Source organism: Pocillopora damicornis, chromosome 7 (assembly GCF_964200805.1).
Source record: "Pocillopora damicornis chromosome 7, jaPocDami1.2, whole genome shotgun sequence".
In the NCBI taxonomy this organism is placed as follows: Eukaryota; Metazoa; Cnidaria; class Anthozoa; order Scleractinia; family Pocilloporidae; genus Pocillopora; species Pocillopora damicornis.
Genome location: NC_142676.1, coordinates 14,246,198 through 14,270,130, shown reverse-complemented (window position 1 = coordinate 14,270,130; position 23,933 = coordinate 14,246,198). Strand labels below are relative to the sequence as shown.

General features: G+C 39.4%; 2 protein-coding genes and 1 long non-coding RNA gene across 8 annotated transcripts in view; 2 read left to right on the top strand and 1 right to left on the bottom strand.

Annotated features, from left to right (window-relative positions):
• The window catches only part of LOC149042709 (uncharacterized), a 3,462-nt gene extending 2,195 nt beyond the window's left edge, over nucleotides 1-1,267 (top strand). Inside the window, exon 5 of the mRNA XM_089213439.1 lies at nucleotides 1-1,267. This exon is cut by the window's left edge and continues 224 nt beyond it. Coding sequence (XP_089069565.1) covers nucleotides 1-79 — 79 coding nt within the window. The 3' untranslated portion in view covers nucleotides 80-1,267.
• Nucleotides 1,268-3,568: 2,301 nt separating this feature from the next.
• On the bottom strand, nucleotides 3,569-23,746 carry LOC113670404 (WD repeat-containing protein 81). Of its 6 annotated transcripts, none has more exons than XR_016188740.1 (18): nucleotides 23,530-23,746; nucleotides 21,216-21,409; nucleotides 19,742-19,925; nucleotides 17,532-19,229; nucleotides 17,169-17,347; nucleotides 14,787-16,833; nucleotides 13,753-14,209; nucleotides 12,843-13,314; nucleotides 11,739-11,806; nucleotides 11,284-11,346; nucleotides 10,489-10,712; nucleotides 9,816-9,946; nucleotides 9,213-9,312; nucleotides 8,396-8,518; nucleotides 6,875-7,014; nucleotides 6,411-6,507; nucleotides 5,195-5,301; nucleotides 3,569-4,624 (listed from the first exon to the last, which is right to left on the bottom strand). XR_016188740.1 is itself a non-coding variant. In XM_027186547.2 (17 exons), exons 1-17 carry the CDS (start codon nucleotides 23,644-23,646, stop codon nucleotides 4,496-4,498), a joined length of 6,372 nt encoding a protein of 2,123 aa, XP_027042348.2. In that variant the 5' UTR covers nucleotides 23,647-23,745; the 3' UTR covers nucleotides 3,569-4,495. The 6 variants fall into 6 exon arrangements, 2 of the variants coding, with proteins under 2 accessions (XP_027042348.2, XP_027042355.2); XR_016188741.1 differs by having other exon boundaries at nucleotides 8,396-8,460; XR_016188742.1 differs by lacking the exon at nucleotides 9,213-9,312.
• Nucleotides 9,522-11,742, top strand: LOC149042708 (uncharacterized). The gene is made up of 2 exons (XR_016188747.1): nucleotides 9,522-9,657; nucleotides 9,823-11,742. It is a non-coding gene; the product is annotated as an uncharacterized LOC149042708 (long non-coding RNA).
• Nucleotides 23,747-23,933: the final 187 nt, after the last annotated feature.

Here is a 23,933-nt window from a genome sequence, read left to right as displayed (position 1 = left end):
AGTGAATAGAAGGGTTGGTAGACCAAGTCATAGAAATAGTAGAGAGATCCCAGAAAAATTGCTCTGGGCCACCACCTAAATTTAATTTTAATTTTAGTATACAGTCACTCAACTCTCTTCCCTAGGACCATCTCTTATGAAGTTGCTACATTTCTACCCAATTATACAGATGATGTAGGTCTACCATCTCCATTCTTTTATTCTGTCTGAATTTAGTTTTTAATTTGACAATTTGCTGATTTCAATTTTCTCACAAGAAACCACCTTAGTTGGCAAATGTGAAGTGAGACTTCTGTACAATCATGGTTGATTACAAGAGAGTTTGAAGACTGTAAACATATACATGTATAACATGTAATATTTTGAGCAATTTAAGTAATTGAGCAGCCTACATTTAAGTTATTGTCAGTGGATAGTGAAATCAGTTTCTAGAATATTTTGCCTTCCCTGACCACCATTTGGCACTTATGTCCAGGATTGAATGCAGGTGTTTTTTGGCAAACAATTCACATTATATGAATAGATTTTTGAACATTATCACACTACATTATCACAGAATTGTGCATTTAAGTGAATTTTTATTAGTGAGAAAAATTTATCATGCTCATTTTAAAGAGCCCAAAATCCTTGACATATCTGCTATTTTAGAGGTGGCTGCAATTTTCATTCTTCCTTTTAGAGTTCTCTTGTTCTCCATCAGATGGAGTACTCCAAGATTTTCTCAGTCCAAGTAAATATTTTCTCTTTAAGTAAATATTTTAGAAGTTTCAATGATTTTCAAATTTGGCTCAAACTGTTATAATTAATATATCAGAGTCAAAGATACATGCAGCCTTCACAGTTAAGGTTTAAGAAAATTCTGTCAATTAAATTTATTCTTCAGTTGCAATTTCAAACATTAGAAGTTTTTAAAATAGATCTAAGGTATAAAATTAAATGTAAGGTGGTATTCTCAGAATGTTGCCTTGATTCCCTCAGCACATGAAGTTCACATAATTATATTTTCTTCAAACCTTGACACTCATTTTTGCAAAATGTTTACAGTTTGTATATATAGACCCGCACATAATTTTTCAGACAGTCATCCTTCCAATTTTATAATATCAGTTATACTGTACGGGTTAAGTTTTGCCTCTTTTGGATTTAGAGAGAAAAAATGTGTAAAGTGAAATAAGGATGACAAACATGATTGTTATCAGGCTCCGTTTTGGACTCTGAAAAAAATTGTACCGCTAACATCATTGTGCATTAATAAACTTGATAAGAATTATTAAAGGAGTGCTAATCCTGTCTGGGAGAGGGAAATAGGACAAAATGCTTTGAGAACCTGCAGTAGAGCTGAGTCCAGGAAGTGAAATACAACGAACAGTAATTGACCGTGCGGCAGTAAACGCGGGAAAATGCATCCCTTGCACGAATTCACCGTTACAGAAAATACCGGAAAATGCATGCTTTCGACTGGTTAATACCAGTGAACATAACGTTGGAATGCGCAAAATGGCTGTAAATGGCAGAATACATGTCGTTTTCCATAGATTAACCGAACAACAATAAAAGGTAAAACGCCTGAAAATGCGTTTTCACGAAATTTCTCGAATTCACTATTGCGGAAAAACGTTGGAAAATGCATGCTTTCGACTGGATAATTCTTGTGAACATTTCGTTCACCGGGCGTAAAATGGTTGCGAACAAAAGAAAACATGGCATTTTCTATGCGTTATACGAACTGCAAACTCTGGAAAATATTATGTTTTCCCGTATTTACACACATTAACCTTCCCGGAAAATGCGTGTTTTCAGCTGTTAACTCCGGTGAATAAGTTGTTGTTCACTCGGAAAATGCCAATGAACGAAAGGAAAACACGCTGTTTGCCATGTGTTAACCGAGCGGTTAATGCCGGAAAATGAATTGTTTACCTGCATTTACCGCAAAGGAAAACTACCGAATAATGGAACGAATACTGGGATTCACCGATGCGAAAACGCGCAGAAAACGTCGGATTTTCCGTAGGCAAAACACGAGTAAACGATAGTAAATTGCCACGTTTTCCGTAAATTCAACCTTCGTTTTCCGTACGGTGAACGCTTGTTTTTTTGCCGTGGATCATGTTAGCTATTACGCTATACTCACGAATCGCATGATTATTATGACTGAATCACGTGCGATAGGCGAATGGAAACTCGGCTGGTTTACCTTGGCCTACACGCTGTGAAATCTTGGTCAGATCATATCGTTTAAATTTTTTCTCTGGTACTGAGCAGGAAGTGAATTATCTTGACTGGCATTTCTCACCTTTTTATAATTTTTTTTTATATCATTTCCTATTTAGCACTTTGACAAGCGCAATCTCTAACTCAAATTATCATTACGGCTTCAATTTTTTAACAACTATGATTATAAAAAATATGAAAAAAATGTACTATCATATGAAGTAAGAACTGAAGCATTTTAGGTTTCGAGTTGCTTCAATTTTCCATAGGTGGAAAGATATTGACGCAAATTCGAAATCTAGTTCTGATGTAGCATTCAGGATTTCCTTCCCCGAATTTGCGATTGTTTAATAACATGAAAAGCTCCTTCAGGTTTGTTTCTTTCAGTTCTTTTGTAACCAACCTTCAGCAGGTAACCGTCTGTCTTCGAAGAACGAAAGTACACGGTATTTACACAGCAAGATGAGAAAGAGAAGGGATGGTTTGGCATCCATCCAAGAGACTAGTACCAGTGCTCCGGGTCGCTTCGTGCCCCAGAGACCAGGTCAAGCGCAAGCCAGTACGATGTAATTGAGCACTTGGCTCGCAAGCTGTCCTCACCTGTCTCTCTATGGTGCTCTAACAGATCACTATCAGAAGTAGAAAACCTGACGCTCTGGCGTTTGGGAATAGTTTATCCATGGTTGACCGATTTAAAACTTTCTTCTTACAACAATGACATCAATTTGTTCATAAAATTTAAAAAAAAAAATGTATATATATATATATATATATATATATATACACCGACTGTTTGCAATCTTCGCATGTGCCCCTGGATAGGGTCTCATTTTCACGACTGCATTGACTTTTATGGCGTTGTATTTCCAGCTATTTTCAATAGAGTTACTAGAATGGGGTTACACATTTTTGAGATTTTAGGCGTAAGAAAATTATGGCAAGTAAGGATTCATAACAGGAAGATTCATGGTAAAAAAGTTGTTACCATATTTAAATGAAGAAATGTAAAATGGTTTCCGTGTTTACATAACCTGATGTAAACTCTTGGGAAGTTGGGAGAACACTCGATCAGCTGGAAACCACGACGCGAAGCGTAGTGGTTTCCTACGCTTATCTCGGAAGAAACTGGTCGTTAAAATAACTAATGAAAGAGCCTCTTCTTGCAACGAAGGAAAGCGACGTGCTTGTTGTTGTTGTTCATTTGGCTTTTCGGCCGTTTCTTGAATACTGGGAAAATTAAACTCCAAGGAAAATCTTCTTCTTCCATTACTGTACTCAAAACAAACTTAAAGAAACTGAGTTACTTCTAAGTAAATAGCAGGAGAACTTCGCGAGAAGATTCAGTATGAAAACCGTGTTTACATACGCTCGTGTAAAATGGTTTTATTGCCAATCAGAGCGCGCGCACTATTTTAATTATTTTATAATATTTAATAAACGGCTCCCATTCCATTCCGATCTTGCTTAAAAGCAGACAAAGATGGGGTCTATAATTGGCCACAAAATAGGTTAAAGTGCGGCAGAGGTTCTGAGAAGTCAGCTGCACATACTTAGCAAAAAATGACCCATGTACCCCCCCCCCCCCCCGAGGGTTTTCATCACATACTTAAGTACTACAATTTCTATACTTGCAATGGTTCTACTTTCTACCTTTTTTTTAACACTTAAGTTTACTGATAGCAACTTTACAAGTATATGTCTCTTTAATACTTTATCCACGAGTTAGCTACAGGTGCCCTTTGATTTGATATTTTTTCCAATAGTAAGCTTTTTTACAATGTTACATAACTTCACTTTGATAAATTTGTAATAATTTTTTTTCTCCATGACTATGAGATTCATTTCTATAAAATAGTAATTGACATTTCACAAATGACAGGACTTAAACGTAATATATTTGCCTAAAACGATAATTGCTTTTGCTACACGAACACGAATAATTCAATTCTGTAAGGTAACAGTTAGACATGCAACGACTTGACAGATGTAACAAAATCAGCTGATTAACTCTAAGAGGTTTTGGTAAGTATCATATAACAGTCCCATGAATTATACATTTAATCCTGTCTATGCTCTCCAATCCTTTCTGATGACTGATTTCTGTGATTGACTCAGATTATGTGGCAACAAAAAAGTTCTTAACATTTACAGATTACAGAAAATTTGAAATGAAATATACTTTATTCCGACATTTACTCCCGAGCATCATCGTTTTACATTCTACTCATAAAAGGATCTAATATGTATAATTTGGTTTTAGGGTTTTTCTAAAAGAATTGTTGCTTTAGGAACAGAGCACAATGTTGCCTGTGTCGTTACCAATCAGAAGCAGCCTATTGAGTGGCAGGTAACCAAGACACGTGATATTGCCACGGAACACATCGCTGCTCAGCTTATAACTGATGTAAGGGTCCTGTGATAAGAACATAAAGACAAAACGATGACATAAAGACAAGCTCGGTAAAATAATCGTAACCTCATGCCCACAGGCCTCTTACGCATTGAAAAATGCCCGAGAATGTCCTAGGGGCGAGATTGCAATTATCACATAAGTGACTACCAGCTAACGTTATAGTTGAGTGAAATTCTGGCTCATTGGGCTTTAACTAAGGTAAATAGGGTGTAACAAAGAACAAAGTTAGTATATCAGTAAAATATCATGTACTTAATAACCGAGTGGATGAGGGCCCGACAGCAAAATCTTAGTCTCGAGGTCATGACGTATGTTTCACATAGTAATAAACCAAGCGTCCTTTCTGTTTTTTAGGTTGCAAAATAGCGACTTTGATGGATGCAAATGGTCAAGGCATACTGAGCCACCAATTAAGACATTCCTCTGGTGACATACAAGAGCATCAGAACCAAAGTACAATCTCTCTCAATCTTCTTCATGAAATGAAGACTACGACTGAGCTGATCTAGACCAAACTGAGAAGCGATAAAAAGATCAGGCGATAATGAAAAAGTAAAAAAGAAACGTTACCTCAGAATGATCCTCCTGTAAGCTGTGTACACCAATTCTACCGCCAACAGTGGCTGAAATCAATTGATCTCCCCACACTAGTAGAGAGGGGAGAGGATCGCTAGGACCTGTCAGATAAAAAGTAATAATTACTCTCTACGAACGTTAATCAATTCCATTTTAAGCTGCATGATTTCAGAAAGACTGAGGTTGTGAATCTACCTTTCACAACAAGTGAAACGAAAAAAGAAGGAAAGCCGACAAACAAAAGAGAAAACAAGCATGAAGCTATCGACTTAAATTGAGCTGAGTAAGAAGATATCAAGTTTTCACAGGCTACCCCTTTCCATCACGTATTCTGAAAAGAAATTACCTTTTTTTGATTGAGCGATGTAAAACCAAAGGCAAAGTAATCACAACAGTGTTCAAGAAAGATGTCACCACGAACGCATGAGAACTCAGAGTAAAAACAAGCAAACTGCTTGAAGCGCGGGAAAACACGAGTAACCATGACCAGGATTAGTATTAAATTACATTTTGTTGGTTGAAACGGAGGCACGCGTTTTATAGACCAATCTTAAAGCGAAGCAAAACAAAGCCAAAGAAATCCCAAAAAATGGCTCTACCAGGAGAGGTTCAAGCTAGGAAAATAATTTCAACTTGATAAAAACACCTGGTCTCCTACGAAAAATGTTACATGCGTAGCTGGCAGTTTTGTGTTCACTAACGGTTCTGTTTGCGTTGGGCGATGAGCAGTAAGGCCGCGAGTGAGAAAGAAACTCTCCGTCCCAAGCCTCTCGCGGCTTCACTGCCCATCGCTTTGGTGAAAGAAACATCGCTAGGTAAGCAGGTTAATGTCTTGCTTGGATTGTTTGTCGGAGAACGGAGGAGACGTCGCATGAGATGTCCATGTAAGAAAAATGCATGGCTCATGATTTGTTATTTTTGGGTTCTCGTGGAAGATGGGAACGATCCACATAAGACTTAGAGGGGTTGTGTCTGTTATCAGGCGGCCTTCACGGGAATTCAACCTCTCAGCTGATTCTCTCTTACTGCTCTTTAATACCTAATTAGACGAGAGGGAGAGGAGCGTTACAAGGGTAACGAATTGACTAGAAAGTAAGTTCACAATGTTTTAACACCACTGAGAGAAAGTGCCGTTCACAACTGAACTGGACAGAAGCGGACTTAGGCAACTAACACTTCATATTACTAAGAGCATTGGCAAATGCGTTACCTTTTAGTGTTTTCAGGCGAAAACCGTCATCCTTCCACAAAGATAAACCAGAGTCCACTGATGATGTTATAAAAGACGAGCTCGAAAAGGCTTTGACCTACGAAACCGTTGGTAAAATTTAGAGAACATTTTTTTTTTCCATCCCATTTTCTTTTTTTATACCATAAAACATGGAAAATGAAGTATTCCCAGGTGTGAGCATTTATCTTACCACATCATTACTAAAAATGAAGAATTGCCAGGAGATGTTTTGAGTACCTGGGGAGGGACTAACATACATTCATCCTTTTGTAGTAGCGAGGGGCAAAAGAAATGAGGGAGGAAAGTCCTTGTGACTGTGAATAACACTGTCAATATACCGAAGGATATTTTTTCAATGAAACAAACAAACAAAACAGGACATACAACTCTATAAAACACGACCATTTCATCACATCAACACATGGTATATAAATGATTTGTACCTGAAAGATGTCGCCAGTGTGAGCGCGCCTCTGACTACGAAGCAGCCCACCTCTAATGTCCAGCACAGATGCCAGCCCAGTTGAGAAGCCAAAAGCGATCCACCGCCCATCAGGGCTGCAGCAAACATCACGAACAGTACCTAAAGACAACAAACCAGAGAAAATAATCATCATCATTCATCCGCGGGAACACTAACAGGCCCTAAATAGTATAAACTTGGTGACTTTGGAAAATAAAGGTAAACCACGACTGAGCTACTGAATAGTCAACCTTTGCTATGCTTGGACTCGGGCTAAGGAAACAGTGATCACTCAATTCCATCCAGTAGAAGGATATTCAATTCCTCAATGGTATCGTACAAAGTACGTTGTTCGGTGCCGCAAACCAAAGCTCTCAATGTTAGAGTTTGGTTGTATTTAGCATATAATTGGTGCAGTTTCTTGCGGTTAGCTTCTACGTCAGAGTTAGGTTTACATTACATTTTTGTGTTTTCTTTAATGGACAATTTAGCAGCTGAAAGCTCGGTAAAGTAGTAAAGAGAGTGGCCATCACATCCCGGGTTATATTCGAACAGCAGTCATTTTCTAAAAGTAATTCTTTCATATCACGATCAAATGAAATTTGAAATATTTTCATGCATGTGTAGAGAAAGGGGAAACAACACTCTGTTGAACGAAAATGAGAGCTGACCTAGCAAAACTAGGTCGAACACATCAAGTCACGGCTTATGGTGATAATTTCAAAGACAACTTGCTTGTGAGAAAGCAAATCGGAGATTTCTCAAGTAGTCAGAATTGTTTCGTTTGCCTTTTTTCATCGTACTATAAATTTCTTGCCCGTGAATGCTCTTCAACTGTGTCATGAACCCTAATGAAAAACAAAAGTTGAGAAGAAATGTTTTTCAAGTTCTTGTCTCTGAAATTTTACCAGTAAGCCTCGACGTCAAGTACCGTATTCGCACGTGTATAGGCCGCACTCGTGTATAAGCGGCACCCCGACTTCTGACCATATTTTCTTGAAAAGAAATAATTTCACGTTTTCTCGAAAGAGCAAAAGGCCTGGCGAGTGCCGCATACCACCAAAATATATTTGTTTATATCACAAAATTCATCACGATAAATAATCTAACATAGTATGCCATCGATCGAACAAACATTGCAAATACAATGGTTAGTCACATCTTCAAAACGGTCTTAAAGTTAAAAAAAAAGGTAAAAGAAAAGATACCTGGATAACTTTTGCTAGATTTGTATTCTAAGTACACTAACATTTTGTTTTATTTCCTCAGTAATGATCGTGTGAAGTTGCGTATGTGATTAGGGACACGAGCAAATATAGCTTAGCGGCCTTGCCTCTTGATGAAAGAGGGAAACTGATTTCAGTTATACCGTGTACAGGCCGCACCCCCATTTTGCACAAAATTTATTTGGAAGAAAAGTGCGGCCTATACACGTGCGAATACGGTAGACCCAGTATGCCTGGGTCGTGTCCACCCATACTGAAAGTAGCCGATCGAATACCTGGTACACTACTGGTTGTTATTTTCCACTCTGTGACGAATTTATGCTGACGAACGTCAAGAAACCTGACAAAACAAACCACATGTTGGGGAATAAGTTGTTGCAATAAACTGCGTCAAGGTTCTACAGAAAAAAAAGATAGAGCCAGAGGTTTTTAAGTTTGTCATTTGCAATCACGGTAAATTTTCTCTCTCCCCAACCTTCCTTGTTTCTGCGTGCCTTATCATTATTGCCCCAGCGTGTGTGTACTTTATGCCGGAGTAATAGTTTGTTTCCTTTAAAATATTTATTCAGTTCTTAACATATGGCCAACCTATAATAACTAGGCCAGAATAAATTATCGAAATATTAACGGTGATTTTCATTGAGATAAACTGGCTCTGTACACAAAGTGCCCTGTACACTAAACATATTCCATACATCTTAAACCGCAATGAGAACAACATATAATTTTAACTATTTCCTTTGTTGACATTTGAATCAAATAATTACGATGCATAAGGAGACGCATTCTCTACACATAGATTTGTTTGATTATTTTTTATGACCGCTAACTTTGGATTCTGCTGGTAAACTGATTGACGACTTTTTCCAATAGTACCGTAAAGAGAAAAGTAAAAATTAAACCAAAGGAAACAGATGGCCCAAACTCAGACTGGTATCGGTTTCCATAGCGTTAATTAATTAATAATATCACCACTAATCATCGATGGGATGTTGTGTAACGCAGGTAGCCAGCAGAAATAGTTCCAATTTCCCTGGCAGTTGGTTGCTTCACATAACACTATTTGGTGCAGAGAAGCATTGTGAGAGTAACCTGTCTCATTGTGTTATGTCCCAGGACTATGACACAATGACCTGGCTTGGACTCCAACAAAAATCCTAATAAGCCGCTCGTCTTGACAAGTGAAGCCATCCTGTTATGAGTAATTTTTTTTGTACACATAAGCTTTTAGAAATCTCTAGACTGCTAAGTAATGCTGACATGCGTACCATAGAACTTTCTAGACCACTTCATCAAGTCACGCAGTTACTACGTAATACGACTTAATAGTTCTTCTGTAAGCTTGTGGAATGTTCCAGAACACTTTGTGAATGTATTTAAGAACTCAGTTATGTGGTAGTAGTTGTTGTTGTTGCTGTTTAGAAAGCTATACCGTGAGAGAGAGCTACAGTGAAAGATCGCTAATTTCAAGAAACGTTAGATGAAACTGAGAGTTCGGCTCAGTGGTGAGCTAAGATATAGAATGCAGTGGGCTTAAGTAAGTTTATCAAGGACAGGTACTGCACTGTCTTTAAGGGTCGCTCCTTATTAAGAATATTACTCGTTGTTTAGTAAAGAAGTTGAGTTTGTAGGATTGTAGTATTTTTCTGTCGGTTAGATTATACCGTATCAATCCCTTGTCGTTGTTGTCTTTACCTTGCAGTTCCTTCAGCCATGGCGGCCACTACACACTTGCTGGGAGCCGGAAGTGTTGTTATGGCAACGATAGGATTGTTCCTGGGGTAGTCGTAGACCCAAAGACAACGATCGGAGACCGCATCCCATAACTTAAACAGAAGAAAAAAACACCTGAGCCCGAATGTACTATATATAAATACATACCAAATAGTTGCTCCACAGATGCAATTGTTAGGATTCAAAGATCAATAACCAACAAAGGGCGAAATGGTTCAAACGACAAGTAGAGAACCATAGTGTCAGCTAAAAAGGCTCTCGAACTGCAGGTGTGACATTTTGTGTCTGTTTAATTAAAGAAAACGAAGCTACACTAACACAAGAGACCGAAGGGAACGACCCAGGGAACCAAGAGGTAAGCGTCTTAAAAGGAGTAAACTAATCAACCGACGCGACAACGAAAACACAGAACGAACGACCAACCGAGTAGCAGATAAAAGCACTCAAATGCTCTAAGGCGAACGAATGAAGATACGAAAAAAACAACATACCAGAAACAAATCAATTCATGTGCCCTAAACCGAACGAAACATTCAACCAACGCACTTGCAGAAACATACACTTAATTTTTAAACAACATTAACAAAACTATTCAAGCGCGGAAAAGAAAAGTAAATTAAAAATCATGACTAACGTGAAGGCTGCCATCACAAGACACGCCTTGTCGTACGGACTCCACCATATTCACGTGGAACACAGGCCGTGTGTGCCGAGCATACGTCCACGAGCTTGCCGATTGGGCGGTGCCATCACCGTGGTTGCTAAGCGACCAGAGCTTAACAGTCTTATCTTTACTGGCCGACAAGAAACAATGCTCGCTGTCCTGAACGTAGACTGAACGGGCGGGTCCATTGTGACCTGCCCAGTAACCATTTATGGTATTAAAAAGGTTAGTGGGAGTTTAGCGAAGCTGTCTTAGTACATATCTTGTTCTGGAAAAATTAGAACTGTCCACTGGCAGGGGCCGCTGCCAACGGTGAAAAGCTTTCCCAGACAAGAGCATTCAGCTACCAAACATTCTGAGAAAAGCACATGATTGAAAAGTCTCGAAATATTCTAGAAAATCCAGCCTGACATTCTTCAGGATAATTTTTAAATGTGTACGATCGAGTTAGTAATTCTCCCCTCTTTTACACACTCTTAAGTAGAGTAATCAAGAGAGTATGGTGCTATAACATGGTAGCTACCATGGATAATGTAATGAAATCGAGAAGAAAAGTTTCAAATTGGACAGTTCTTGAAATTAAAGGGCTAATTCAAGAATGTGTGTAACAACACGCAGTTCTTCGAGCCCTACATTCTGCCCAATATAACGCTGATTTTTAAAACATTGATGAGGGAACTACAGGCAATACTGTGAAATTATTCTTCATTAGTCCTTGTCCGACCTCGAGAAATTAGAATTTATGTAAAAAAAAAAAATCCTTACCGGTGAAAGTTTGTAGTTTGACTTGTTGAAGATTGAATTTGTTTCCTTCTTTTCCTTTCAAACCTAAAGGAACGAGAGTAGTATTCAAGAAACACAAAAACACCTCAACAGATAGGAATTTTTTACTTTCTTGTACAGAGAACTTGATAACTCTCCTGCTTAGGAGGTTTAAATTACCGACTAAATCCCATAGCTTCAGTTATTTGTAGGGTATTACGTCACCAAATTAAACTATCATTTTGGCAAAGAATAAATTAAAAAAAAACTTAAAAAAAAGAAAGAAGGAAGGAAAGGAAAACAACAACGACACCTACACATGCTAGGAAACTACCTTTTTAATCCAATTACAAAAAGAGACAACGATCAGACACGCAAACTACAACAACACAATTTATAGTTAGCGTTACTGTAAACGTATACTCACGTTTTCAAGTTATCAAATAAAGTTCACTTACTGAGTTGATTTTCCCACTGCGTTAGCCAGCTACCACGTAGATATTGGTCCGACGATGAAGAGGACGGTCTAATGAACCAAAGAGAATTCCGTGCCATTTACAAGGCGAAATGAAAGCTAGTGTGGAAATGGCCTAGAGGTAAGATTAACTATCGCCTAAAGTTAAAAACATCTTGCCTTTCTCGACACTTCTCTTGATCCTCCACGTTAATTCCTCATAACATCACGCGATTATATAAAAAAAGTAATCTCTAAATCGTCTGTTTTATAAGCTGTGTGCTCAGTTGGCACAGTTTACAAGGTAAAGGTCACGTTGTTGTAATAAAATTATTGCTGATTTCAAAATGTTTCTCTCCTTTATCGTAAGGAGGTGGCAGGCGATCTTAATACTGTTCAAAGGTTAGGCAACAGGGTATACAACTGTAAAATTCACCATTACCCTCTTCTGTGATTGCTTCTTATTTTGCACTAATTTCTCAGTCACAAAACAGGCTACTATCGTCTTTTCAGTGTAATCATAAGAATTACAATTTTCTCGATTGTGACTGGTTAAAAAACTCCTATTTTCCAATAATTCACCTGCCAAGTTGTTATCGGATAGTTTGCTATCGGACAGTTCAATAAGCCAATCACACTCAAATTTGTAGTTTAAATCAACCAATCACATTCATTTGATTGCAGTCAATTTCAGGGCAACTTTTAACAATTTCCGCCTTCTCTGTCAGTTTCTTAAGGCAAATTTTCCCTCTTTCATAACTTGGCTATTCTTCTTTCATCAGAAATTGTAATTTTTATGATTAATTGGTAATAAGACTTCATGTCGTCAATTCGGTCTGTTATTATACTCGTCATAAACAAATCGCTGCAAGGAAAAGGCATTAACTGAAACCTGTTTATGCACGGTCGTCGGATTTTGTTATCACTGGTATGATTACAAACCGAATTGGACTCCACTCAGTCCTATTATCATTACAAATCAGAGAAATACATTACTGGCGAGTTTCTACCCTGAATAAAGAGTGGCGGCCGGCCATCGGACATGAAATAATGAACAACTCTTGCCACAGAGTAAAGTTTTCAATGCATTATAGAAATTGTGACTTACAGGCTGGTAGGTACATCCTTTGTCTTTGAAAGTCTTTTTCCAATAAACCACATTGGGGGCTTAGGCATTTTCTTGACTTTCTCCCTTTTCTTGCTCTCTTTCTTGTCTTGAGACTGCTCCTCTGGTGAGTTATCCACCCCACGAGATCCGTCCACAGTCTCAGAATCCAACTCAGATGTTCCAATATTCACCCTGTGGTTTTCATTTTCTTCTTCGTCTTCTTCATCCTCGGACGCCCTATTATCTTCGCACGTAGGGTGAGACAGTTGAGCATCGTAACTGCAGCACAAGTTCCATATAAGGTCATGATTGTGCAGCGAGGTCTCCATGTATTTGCTTCCCATGATGCCGCAAAGCGGAACAAACGCGTGGTGAGCAATGGCAGGATTGAATGTCTGACACAACTCTTCATAAACAGGCGAGTTGTAGAGGTATCCTTCGGTTGGTTTACCGTCAACATTCTCAAACACGGCTAGGATAAACAGGCAAACTTAATTTAAGAGTTTCTTCTGATTTTTAAAAAACAGATATTGAGTGTTTGGAAACTTCATTTCTCTGTCATTTTACCTGTTAAACTTTGGAGATGAAGTAATTTCGCAAGTAGAGTGACGAGTTACCTTTTACTGTAGGAAGTTTGAAAGTGCCCAGAATTGCTTCGCTATTGTTATTTTTCGTTCCGGGATTGGTCTGGGAACACTGCACCACCGTTTCAGCCAACCAGATGTAAAACTAAAACTGATGGCGCTTGAGACAGGTTTGATGTGTTTACTCTCAGTTCCTACTGGCGCCTCGTTATGATAACCTTTATTTTGATTAACCGCACGGATAACTGCGGCACCCGATCTGAAAGCGCGCTAACGGAGTTAACGATCGACGGTTTAGCGTCTGTTATCGATCTATAAATACTAACCTGAGATGTGTTTTTCCTCTTTTTCCTCGGGAGCTCTTTCTAATTCCAAGGCATCGTTAAAACTTGTCTCATACGTCAAAGGAGAGGAACCCTCTTTCTTTTCATTCATTTTTATGGTCCTCATGCGCTCCAGCTCAAAACATGAGAAAAACTGCTGAAGAGGAGCAGTCATGTAATCTCGGGCAAATTCTCTTTCGAGTTTCAAGCAAACCACCGTTAAAACATCGATGTAGCTACGACAGATTGCCTGGCGCGCTGAAAAACCGCCAGGAAATGTCAAGGTGTAAGATGACAGGATGCGAATGACAGGCTGAAAGATGCCGGTCATCAACTGAGATTCAGTGTTTGAGGCCAGAGTGTCACGGGATAAGTATGGAATGCAGTACTTGAGAAGTGAAAGTACCCCCGCCAATGCAGCTTCACCTCTTTGGGTTACCTTGGTTTGAACTCCTCTGATCTAATAAAAGTGAAAAAAAAAAAAGGGCAAAACTGTTTTATGATAAACTGAAAACATTCCATAATGCATGACAAGTTCGATAGCGTATCATACGCTCGTTGCCCATGTACCAAGAGCCTCATGGGAAAGCTTTCAGCTAACTCGCCAGATATTTCCCCCCCCCCCCCCCCCCAAGCATCAAATTGATAATGACATTATTTCAAAATTTGAGGGGTTCGCTAAGAAGTTCCCGGAGAGTTCCTTGAAACTCAGCTAACTTGCTAGACATTCCCTCCAGCATCAAATTGATAGTACCATTATTTCAAAATTTGAGGGGTTCGCTAAAGAGTTCCCGGAGAGTTCCTTGAAACTCAGCTAACTTGCTAGACATCCCCCCCCCCCCAGCATCAAATTGATAATGACATTATTTCAAAATTTAAGGGGTTCGCTAAGAAGTCCCCGGAGAGTTCCTTGGAAGGGACTATTTAATATACATATGCATGAAGAAGAAAAATGACCCAAAGTTCAAAAATCAATTTTCATAAGTTACACACTTTAAGATCACTAATAAAACAGGTTTTCTAACGTTTTAACTCACCGTTTTATTAATGTAAGGCAAGTATTGATTCAGCAAAAACGCCTCTCCGTAAAGTGTACAGAAATTACTCAAACAAAAAAGTACCCATTTCGCATTGCTGTCGCTCACTGTCTTCAAATCGTCGTCGTCATCGTTCGTACCCACGTATCCAATATAGCAATGTGGTAACATAGTCAGCAGCTGACTGGCAATGTACTTTGAGGTTAGTACGGGTCCCAGACGAGGGGCCAACCAAACGATGCTTTCAGCGGCAACAGTCGATATAGTCCCAGGAGTCAATTCATCGTGCTGTTTCAGGACCTTTTTCCCATATTGCACAGGCTTAGAAGGGTAGTTGGTGTCGTTGTAGAATGTATTTATTTCATAGGTTGATTGTTTGCTCTTATTGGTAACGTTATCTTCTGGGTCTAGTTCATTATCTCGTGAATCATCTTCGCTAGACGCTGCATCTTCCTCTTCAGACGCTGGATCTCCTTCAGGAAAAGAAAGGTTCTCAAGAATATCATCTGCAGTCTTGTTGCCATTATCAGTTCTCTCTGTTTCTTGTAATTCTCTATTCTTCTCATCAGTGACACCATCTAGAGGACTTCCAAGAGTACATCCTTCATTCCTTTCCTCCGTCACGTTATCTCCTTTGTCACTACCACTGAATTGTGTTGTAATATAAGGTACAGTTCTATTATCAGTTCCTGTTGCGATACCAGACTCCCCTGTTAACTCCTCAGGGACTTCGACACAATTTGTGTTCGATGCTTCACTCTTTTGAACCTGTGCTTCGTCTACATTCTTTTTCACATCCACTTTCGGACTATCCAGCGGTTTAAAATTTTTCTCCCTCTCAGAGGCTTCACAAGCATTGGCAATCACACCCTCAAGCTCTCTGCCTTTAGTGTTGTCATCACCACAAGCACTGACCTGGTCAGCGTCAGTAGCAGTTGTCAAAGACCTGTCCTCCACCTCCATAGCTCCACTGTCAAGAACTGTACAATCACTAAAATCACAGATCCTTTCTATAGACACAATCTTGCTCACATGTCCCCTGTTTGTTGGCTCATCATCTCCAGCGTTATCTTCATCATCTGAAATGTGTCTTTGAAATAATCTTGCATCTACTTCATCGTCAATAATGCCTCTTGGCAACAACGTTACTTGTTCGACCTCGTCTTTCCCTTCGCCGCCACGAGCTTGACCAAGATTTTGGTGGGTAATTGCGAACTTTCCCTCAGTCTCAAATTCTTCAATACCCATTGAAAAACTCCCTATCGGAACATCTTGATCCTCGGAGCCCTCTCGAAGGAAATCACCAGGCAGATCCAGATCATCTATGTCTAAGGGAACACCTTTCGCACTATACTCCATTTCTGTACAAACGATGCCGGAGGTTGCATCCTCTGAACTGTGGACAGAGATCCTATCAATCTTATCAGCCTTCGACTCCATTTTGGAATTGAAGGAAACTGCGTCCACAACAAAGCTGATGACATGTTTGAGAAACCCGTCTAATCCAAATCGTACAATGATCTGCGACAAAAACGTCTGCTTTGCAATAACTTCGTAAACATCTAAAGCGTGGGAATCAAAAAGGCTCACCAGGCACTTCAGGAATGATTTGATTGAGTTCTTTGGCCCAAGAGCTTGTGCCAACATGTCAAAGAGCTGAGTACAAGCATGAAGCCGAGTCTCTAGACAGGTGAATAATGGCTCCAAGTGGTACAGAAGCAGTTTAATACCTTCGTCATCCACAATGGACAGCAAATCGGGAAGAAAAGACGCTGCTATGTCAACTTGTTCGACAGTATATCCAGCCTCCCCTCTCAAAAATACTAAACTATCCTGTAACTTGGATTTGTAGGTGCTTGGTTCTATTTTTCTACCTGTGTGATAGAATGCGGCCAAGAAATCGTGTAGTGCACTGAAATATGAGGGAAACGGAAACAAGCCAAGGTGGGGCTGAAGCAATAGATCCGCTGTGAGACGAGGCAGCAAAGCATCATGGGAATCTTTATCTCCCTCTGTGAGAAGGGCATGGACAGCAGCCCGAGCATACCTGAAAAAAAAACAAAAACAAAAACAAAAAAAAACAATAGAGGCTGCATCACACAACAGAGAATGAGCTCTCTCCCTAAGCAGACCTCGACGCTGACGTGCGTCACGCAAAATCCCTGCTAGGAAAGTAGAATGAAATTTACGTGACATCATTCTCTCCATTGCAATCTAAGCTCAAAAATGAGACGGTAACCTAACATTCTAGGTCTGATCTGGTGCAAAGTTAAAGGTAGATCGGCAATGCACTCTGTTAAAAGGCTGTACGTTCACCGTATATGATTTTGTCAAAAAACAACCACAATTTAAAAGGTTCAATGCATTTATGACTTCACAAACCTTGGCAAGAGTTTGTCGTTTGATTGACAAAGCTGTATGATGGCTTCTTTTCTCAGTTTCCCAGTGAGTCCACAGGTAGCCAGTTGTACTTTACTAGGAAGAAGCATCTCCACTATCGCACACCCAAGACTTACCATGTCTGCTTGGACCAGCTTGGAAAAATTAGCGCTCACATCGGACTGTTATCAGTGACAGAAATCACACCATTAGAAATAAAACAACATGCAATCTCGATTCCGGCTTTCTCTTGTACCAAGTAATCTTTCGATTGCTAGGTACGAGGAGGAATACCTACGCTTATTGAAGATTAGATCTCTAAAACAAGGTCACATTTTGTTATCTCTTTTCGTTGTCACATCTTACCTTTATTTCATGGTTGCCAAGAGATGTTTCACCTCTAGGACCAAACTGGTTTTTAAAATTCTCCAGAGCTTCAAATCTCTCCAACATTTCAAGAGGGTTGTAGTTGGTTGGAACGGGTATTGGCTCAAACTGTGCGCCTTTAGGCACGTCATCTTCGTTTATGGATTCTTTAACTTGGGCGAGAACCAGTTTGCTGTTGTGTTCTTTCCCCTCAGTCGATACTCTCGGCTGATGGCCAAGAATAAAATCACTCTCGGTAGAGCTGTCCACAGACATAACAGATTCTTCAAGTGCAGAAGACTTGTCTGCCATTATATCAAGGTCTGAATGTGTAAAATTCCGTATTATTCTTCCGTCCAGGATTTCATGATCTCTTCGCCCAAGAAAAAGGGTATTTGTGTGAGGGAAGCAAGGTTGCGCTCTCTCCGGGTGGGGCTCTGTAAAGAGTTGCACGACACCATGATTGCTTAGCGTCTGGTGTTTATCAATCAGATGGAGGTAAACGTTCTTAGCTTTCACTGCCGCTCTGCCAGCAAGCTTGAACCCGAATGTCAGGTCAATCCAGTGATGCAAATTAGCAGACACAGTGTCGCTCTCTAAAACAGATCGATGCCAGCAAATGAACTCCTCTGCAGAACGCGTCCATGATGGCAGCTCCAGATCTGACAGATCCTCATGTACAGATTCAAAGATGTTTGCATCGGAAAAGAACTGTGGGATGCACTCATCAGGTGTCCAGTGGTAGAGCCTTTCCATACTGGGTGGATACTCATTTGGGACCCAGTTAGTTCTCACGTGATCACAAAGAACCGATTTCGGAGTCCTTCGTGCGAGGTAGACATGATATGTTATGTCAGACAGTACATCCGACACATGATGAGGTGGTGCACCATCCTGGCTGTTGTCCAACAAAGCTGCTTTGTACGTCACATCAAGCTGTCTGTCTCCTTTGTTCAAACGAAACTTGGACTTCTTCAAGTCCCGGTATCCGCCATCTCGGACAGAGAAGTCTGTCACCCACGGAAAAACTGGATGATAATTGGGATCGCCAAGTCTACGACCCACGAGGAAGTTCAGCGCCATTAGGTAGTCATAGTTGCTAATTTTGCCATGTACCCATAGCTCGACAAGACGAGGTAAATCATCTGCTGTGTAATTCAAAATCATCGATCTGCTCACATCTGACTGTCGAGCTGTTGAAACATTATCGCCCGCAACCCCATCCACTTCTGACGCATCAAGATCTGGCTGACAACCATGAAAAAAGTCTGGTGATTCAAGATAAATCCACAACCCTTTATTGACTTTAATCCCGTGCAAGTTTAATGCCCCATGTGCTATGCCATGGCTGTGGTACCAGTGAAGTGCATGGAGAAGTTCGTAAATCATAAACAAGGGCCTCGTGTTTGAGCCTGAAAGCACAGATGGACTAAATGTGACCATGTTGTGGAGACTGTGTTGGAAGTATGGTTCTATGAGGAAGTAAGCAGACTGTCCCTCAAGTGCACAAATAAATGGAACAACATTCTGTCTCATTGTAAGAGATAATGACGAGCCCTCTGATTCCTCCTTGAAATCATCAAACGCATCACGTTCAGCGGTGGAACTGAAGTTACTTTGCTCCACACTCTCTGTATCTGGGAATAGTTTTCGTGAACACAAACCATAAGCTTGCAGGAGCATTTCATCAACAACATTCTGAAAGAGAACACATGACCATCTATTTACTAAGAAACTTCTATTCTCGTGCATGCCAGACTCTGCAACTAGGAAAATGGCCTGAGTCGGGTGCTTGGTCAGTAGAGACAAGCGAAATAGCAGCAAAGGCAGAAATTGGTGGAGATAAGGTGAAGTAATTCAGTCTCTTTAGTCCATCAACGTTTTTTCTCTTGCTTGCTCCACTTCCTGGTTTGTCTCCCTCAACCCTCCTAAGATTGGTAAACTGTTTTAATATAAAGGTTCTATTTAATTTCATATGGAGAATGTTCAGATTCATATTTCAATGACACTTTGATAATGGAGTAAACAGTAAGTAATCAGTTTTAGAATTTTAAAACAATGGTTACTAAGAGGTCAGAAACATCATAACAGAAAAACCTTCCAGGTAGTTCAGAAAGAAGTGAATAGTCATCAATTGGGACAATTGACATGGATTGCAATGAGGTATATGGATTACAATCACTCAAAGAAATGCTTCTCTGGCATAATACCTTGTCCGATTCCTTTTTTGCCTGAGTGGGCTGAACACACTGGGCAGCTAGAGGGTAACTATCCAAGGAACTCTCCCAACTGTATCGCAAGTTATGTACACCCACACACTGCACCAGCTCAGCATAAGACAACACAGTGCATTTCCCTTCATTATCCACTCCACTTCCAAGAGCTTGAGGAAAGCTGAAAAACCATAATGGTTAAGAGTGCTATCAATCATCTCAAGTAACATTCCATATTCAAATGTACTGTGGGAAATAACTGTTAAATTTTTCAAAAAATCTATGTCAATTGCATAGAAGGCTCAGAAGTCTGAGATTTGTTCAAAAGATTGAAATTTTGTGAAGTTTCGAAGCTTAATCAGAAGGCAGTAGATTAATTGTGTTGCCACATATTTAAAATGTGTGTGATTCTGGTGTAGGCCCTCAGCCCTCAGCCCTCAGCCCTCAGCCCTCAGCCCTCAGCCCCCAGGCTCCTTTCTGTTTTTAATCCCCCTCCAAAAACTGCCACAAAGTTTAATAATCAAGGGGAATACAACCAAGTAATTCAAAAGAGGGACCAGAGTGGAGTTTTTCCTCAAATCATTAAATAAATACAATTCCAGGCAGCAGAAGGATCAAAATACAGCAAAATATATATTGAGGGATATTGTTTGATTTAGCACCAAACTCCTGAAATAAAAATGAAGAGAAATGTATAAAGACAGTGCAGACAATTAAAGTTTTGATCTTGTGAGTGAAAGAAAGACTGCAGTTTACAATATCAAGTCCTTGTATGTATTAGGTATCCCTCTGCACGTCAGGCAATCAGGGAAGTTTGACTTATTCAAATGATACAACAAAAATTAAAGAGAAAATTGAGAGCCAGATTGATACATGCAATCCACTCATGAATGGTGATCAAAATTTAAAATTATATGACTTTAAACATACCTCATGTAATAAACAATTATTCACTGAAGTGGGGTGAATAGTGATGATTATTTACCTACCTGCGAAACCACTAGGTCACTATCCACCACTGAGGTGAATAATTGCTTTAATACATACCACACAGAAACCAAAAAAATAAGTGTATTCCTGTCAGTTGACTAAAAAATTGTCAAAAATTAAATTGTTGACATGCCATTTGTCTTTTCAGCTGCTCAGAGGTTAATGGTACTTGCCAATCACTTCCAAACTCTTCAATAAGCAGGCAAAAAGCACTATTCACCAATGTGGTATAAATTAATTTGAAATATTGCACCTCTTAATAGTTGAGGTAATAAACTGTAATGTGCCAATCACAGGTCTTAAACTCAACCAATCTAACAGTAGAGCATAGTGCTCCACAAGGTGGCATACGACCAGTTGACCTCATTACTTGAAGATGACTATTGTCATCCACTTCTGAAATGACTACACTGTCAGGTAAACCATTAATGATTAATGCTTAAAAATACCATAATTAAAATAGCACAGTAAAGAGATTAACCTTTTTCTTAACAGTTCCCTCCTTACTGGCTTCTTAATGACATAAATGCTGATTCGATTCCATGGCGCAGCTGGCTCAGGGTGGGAGGGCTGTAAAATGAGCTGATGTTCATAGGGGCTCCATGGTGATACCTTTCCTGACTCCTCATAAGATGAGAGCCCACCTATGTACCTCTGAAGCCAACCATCATGAACCTGGTGAGAGAAAGAAGTTGGAGAACAGAAATTAATGAAACTAACTTAAAGATTTCTATTAAATTTCTATTTTAATATGTGTACCACATGATCTTACCACAAAAAAGAGGATTTTGTTCTAAGCTTTCTCTTTTGAGTATAATAAAAATTCAATAGTATTTAATGTATCAAAGGGTACAAAATACTCCAGGAATTCTTTCCAAAAACCTGAACTGAATAAAAGTTGGCTAGAATTAATTAAATCTTCTATCCAACCAATAAATGGTGCAATTAATTGATTACAATTTCCACAATGTCATAACCTCAAAAAAGAGCCCCCAAATTGTGCCTTGAAAAAGAATGGGTCTTGAGAACTTTTCAACTGACCCCTAGGTCTGGTCAGCCTTTTCATGTGTATCATAATCTTGTCTATGGTGCATCTGTTTTAGTTTGGAAGTATTCTATTTCTGAAAAACATTCTAAATCCTTAATTGTGCTTAAAAGCTGAGGGTCTGCATTAAAATATAGCTAAATTAGGTTGGAGTTATCATTGTGGTTGGAGTTATCACCATCCCTGCAAAAAAGTCTAACTTTAACAATGAATGAAAGAAATTGGATTCATCCCAGCAAAAAAGTAGTAAAGTGCATTGGCTACAAGGCTCAGGATAAAAAACATGTTGAATCTTTACATAAACAAACAACGAGCATAACTTTCAATTTTCAACTTCCTCAGTTGTTGAGTTTTTCCTTGCCATCAGAAGAAATATTTTCAGGAACACCACCAAAATCACACTGTGGCAATTCTTTAAATTGTCAGTTTTTGTTCTTGCCAGAAATGCCAGTACCAAAGCCATTAAGAATGCAACTTAGGGTTTTTCCTTTTGTATTTTGGCTTTCTTCCCCTTCAAGAAAATTTTGAACATCACTGTCTCAAAGCAATACAAATTTTTCAGTGTTTTAGCAGCCATAATCAGAAAAAAATTTGACAAACAACCTTGGATTGAGAATGGTGAAGGCTTTACCTTTCATTCATCAGCAAGACAGAGTGATGTGAAAGAAGAGTGATGTGTCAGCAGCTGATTGGGAATATCAAACACACATGGAAAACTACATATTTTTTCACAAGTGTTGTTACAGCTTTTCTCAGGGCTTGAAATCCTTGTATAACACTGCAGTTTGGGTGATGAAAAAATTTATATTTATTCACCGAGTTTGGTCAAGCTGGAAAGAAAAATACTTGGCTATCAGTCAGGATGCATACACCTCACTGCCATCTGTCCAAACATCATGGCTTTAAAGCCAATTATTTTGCCCTTCAAATACCAGTAAGTCAATAAGTACATACATGAGCCCTGGACTGAATGAGGCACTCTGTGGATGGTAGGTATATAGACAGAGGAGATAAGAGGGTGTATACTTCCACGAGCAAAGTCACTTTCATGAATTGTGAATGATACCATTGCATAGCCTTGGTAGCTTTAAATATCACATAATCATCATTCATCGATTGTTTAGTCTACAGCTTAAACAGGTGAGTGAGCCCACCATGTAAATTGTGTCGGCCGATTCTCTTGAGAATCTGTGCAGCGTTTACAAGAGTTCACAGTCAGTAGAGCTGTCATATTTGTCTCGCAGCAGGTTATGATACACTAATATTTTACACTTCAGAAGAAACAGTTTAGCTTATGGGAAACAAAGATGTGCGCTAACCAGAATAAAAGTCATACTGTTCTTTGCTACAGAAACCATCGACGACTTTGACGTTTCACCGAATCCAACTTTTCAGGAAATACCTATCGTGTCTTTTAAACATAAAGCACAACTTAGATTGGATCTTGCATATAGGAGGTGATGAAGAAATTAACGATTTCCATCAGAAAATGAAACATCGTGTTCGACATCGTTTCAGCTTGTGAGAATAAAAAAAACCAAGCACACCATAACTCTAATGAAAGCTTAAATAAGCTTGCATTAATCCTACACGTGTGTTGCATCGCATTTTATAGCTTTACCTAAGCTTCCAGAATCCCCCCCCCCCCCGCCAAAATTATAACCACATGATATCAAAAATCTTCCAGAGGAGAAATCGCAAGAAATGTGATTTCATGGTACGTTAAGATAAGACGAGTAGTCTCACTTACTAGACAGCTGACACGGCTTCTACTTTGGTCAAAACATGGTCGAATGCGCGATCGGTCAATGCCAAGTTCCTCCTCAATCAGTCTACATACTTCCACGGAAATTAAACTCTTCTCCATAAAATACACAAATAATCAACACATTGTTACTCAATGAGGAAGAGTGCGGCACGAAACCTTTGTTTCGGTCGGTCAGCATTAGATTCCATCCACCAAAACCACCTCGGTCGAGAGGGACTGAGATGGAATATTTAATGACTTGCAAAACATAACCGAAGATTCTCGGAAATCCGCAAGTGATGTAGCCGAACATCCGAAGCTGTAAATCCCATGATTCTTGAGGAACAAACAGAAACAGCATAGCGAGAATTTTAAGTCGCGAACCATTGATGGTAGACATGCAGATA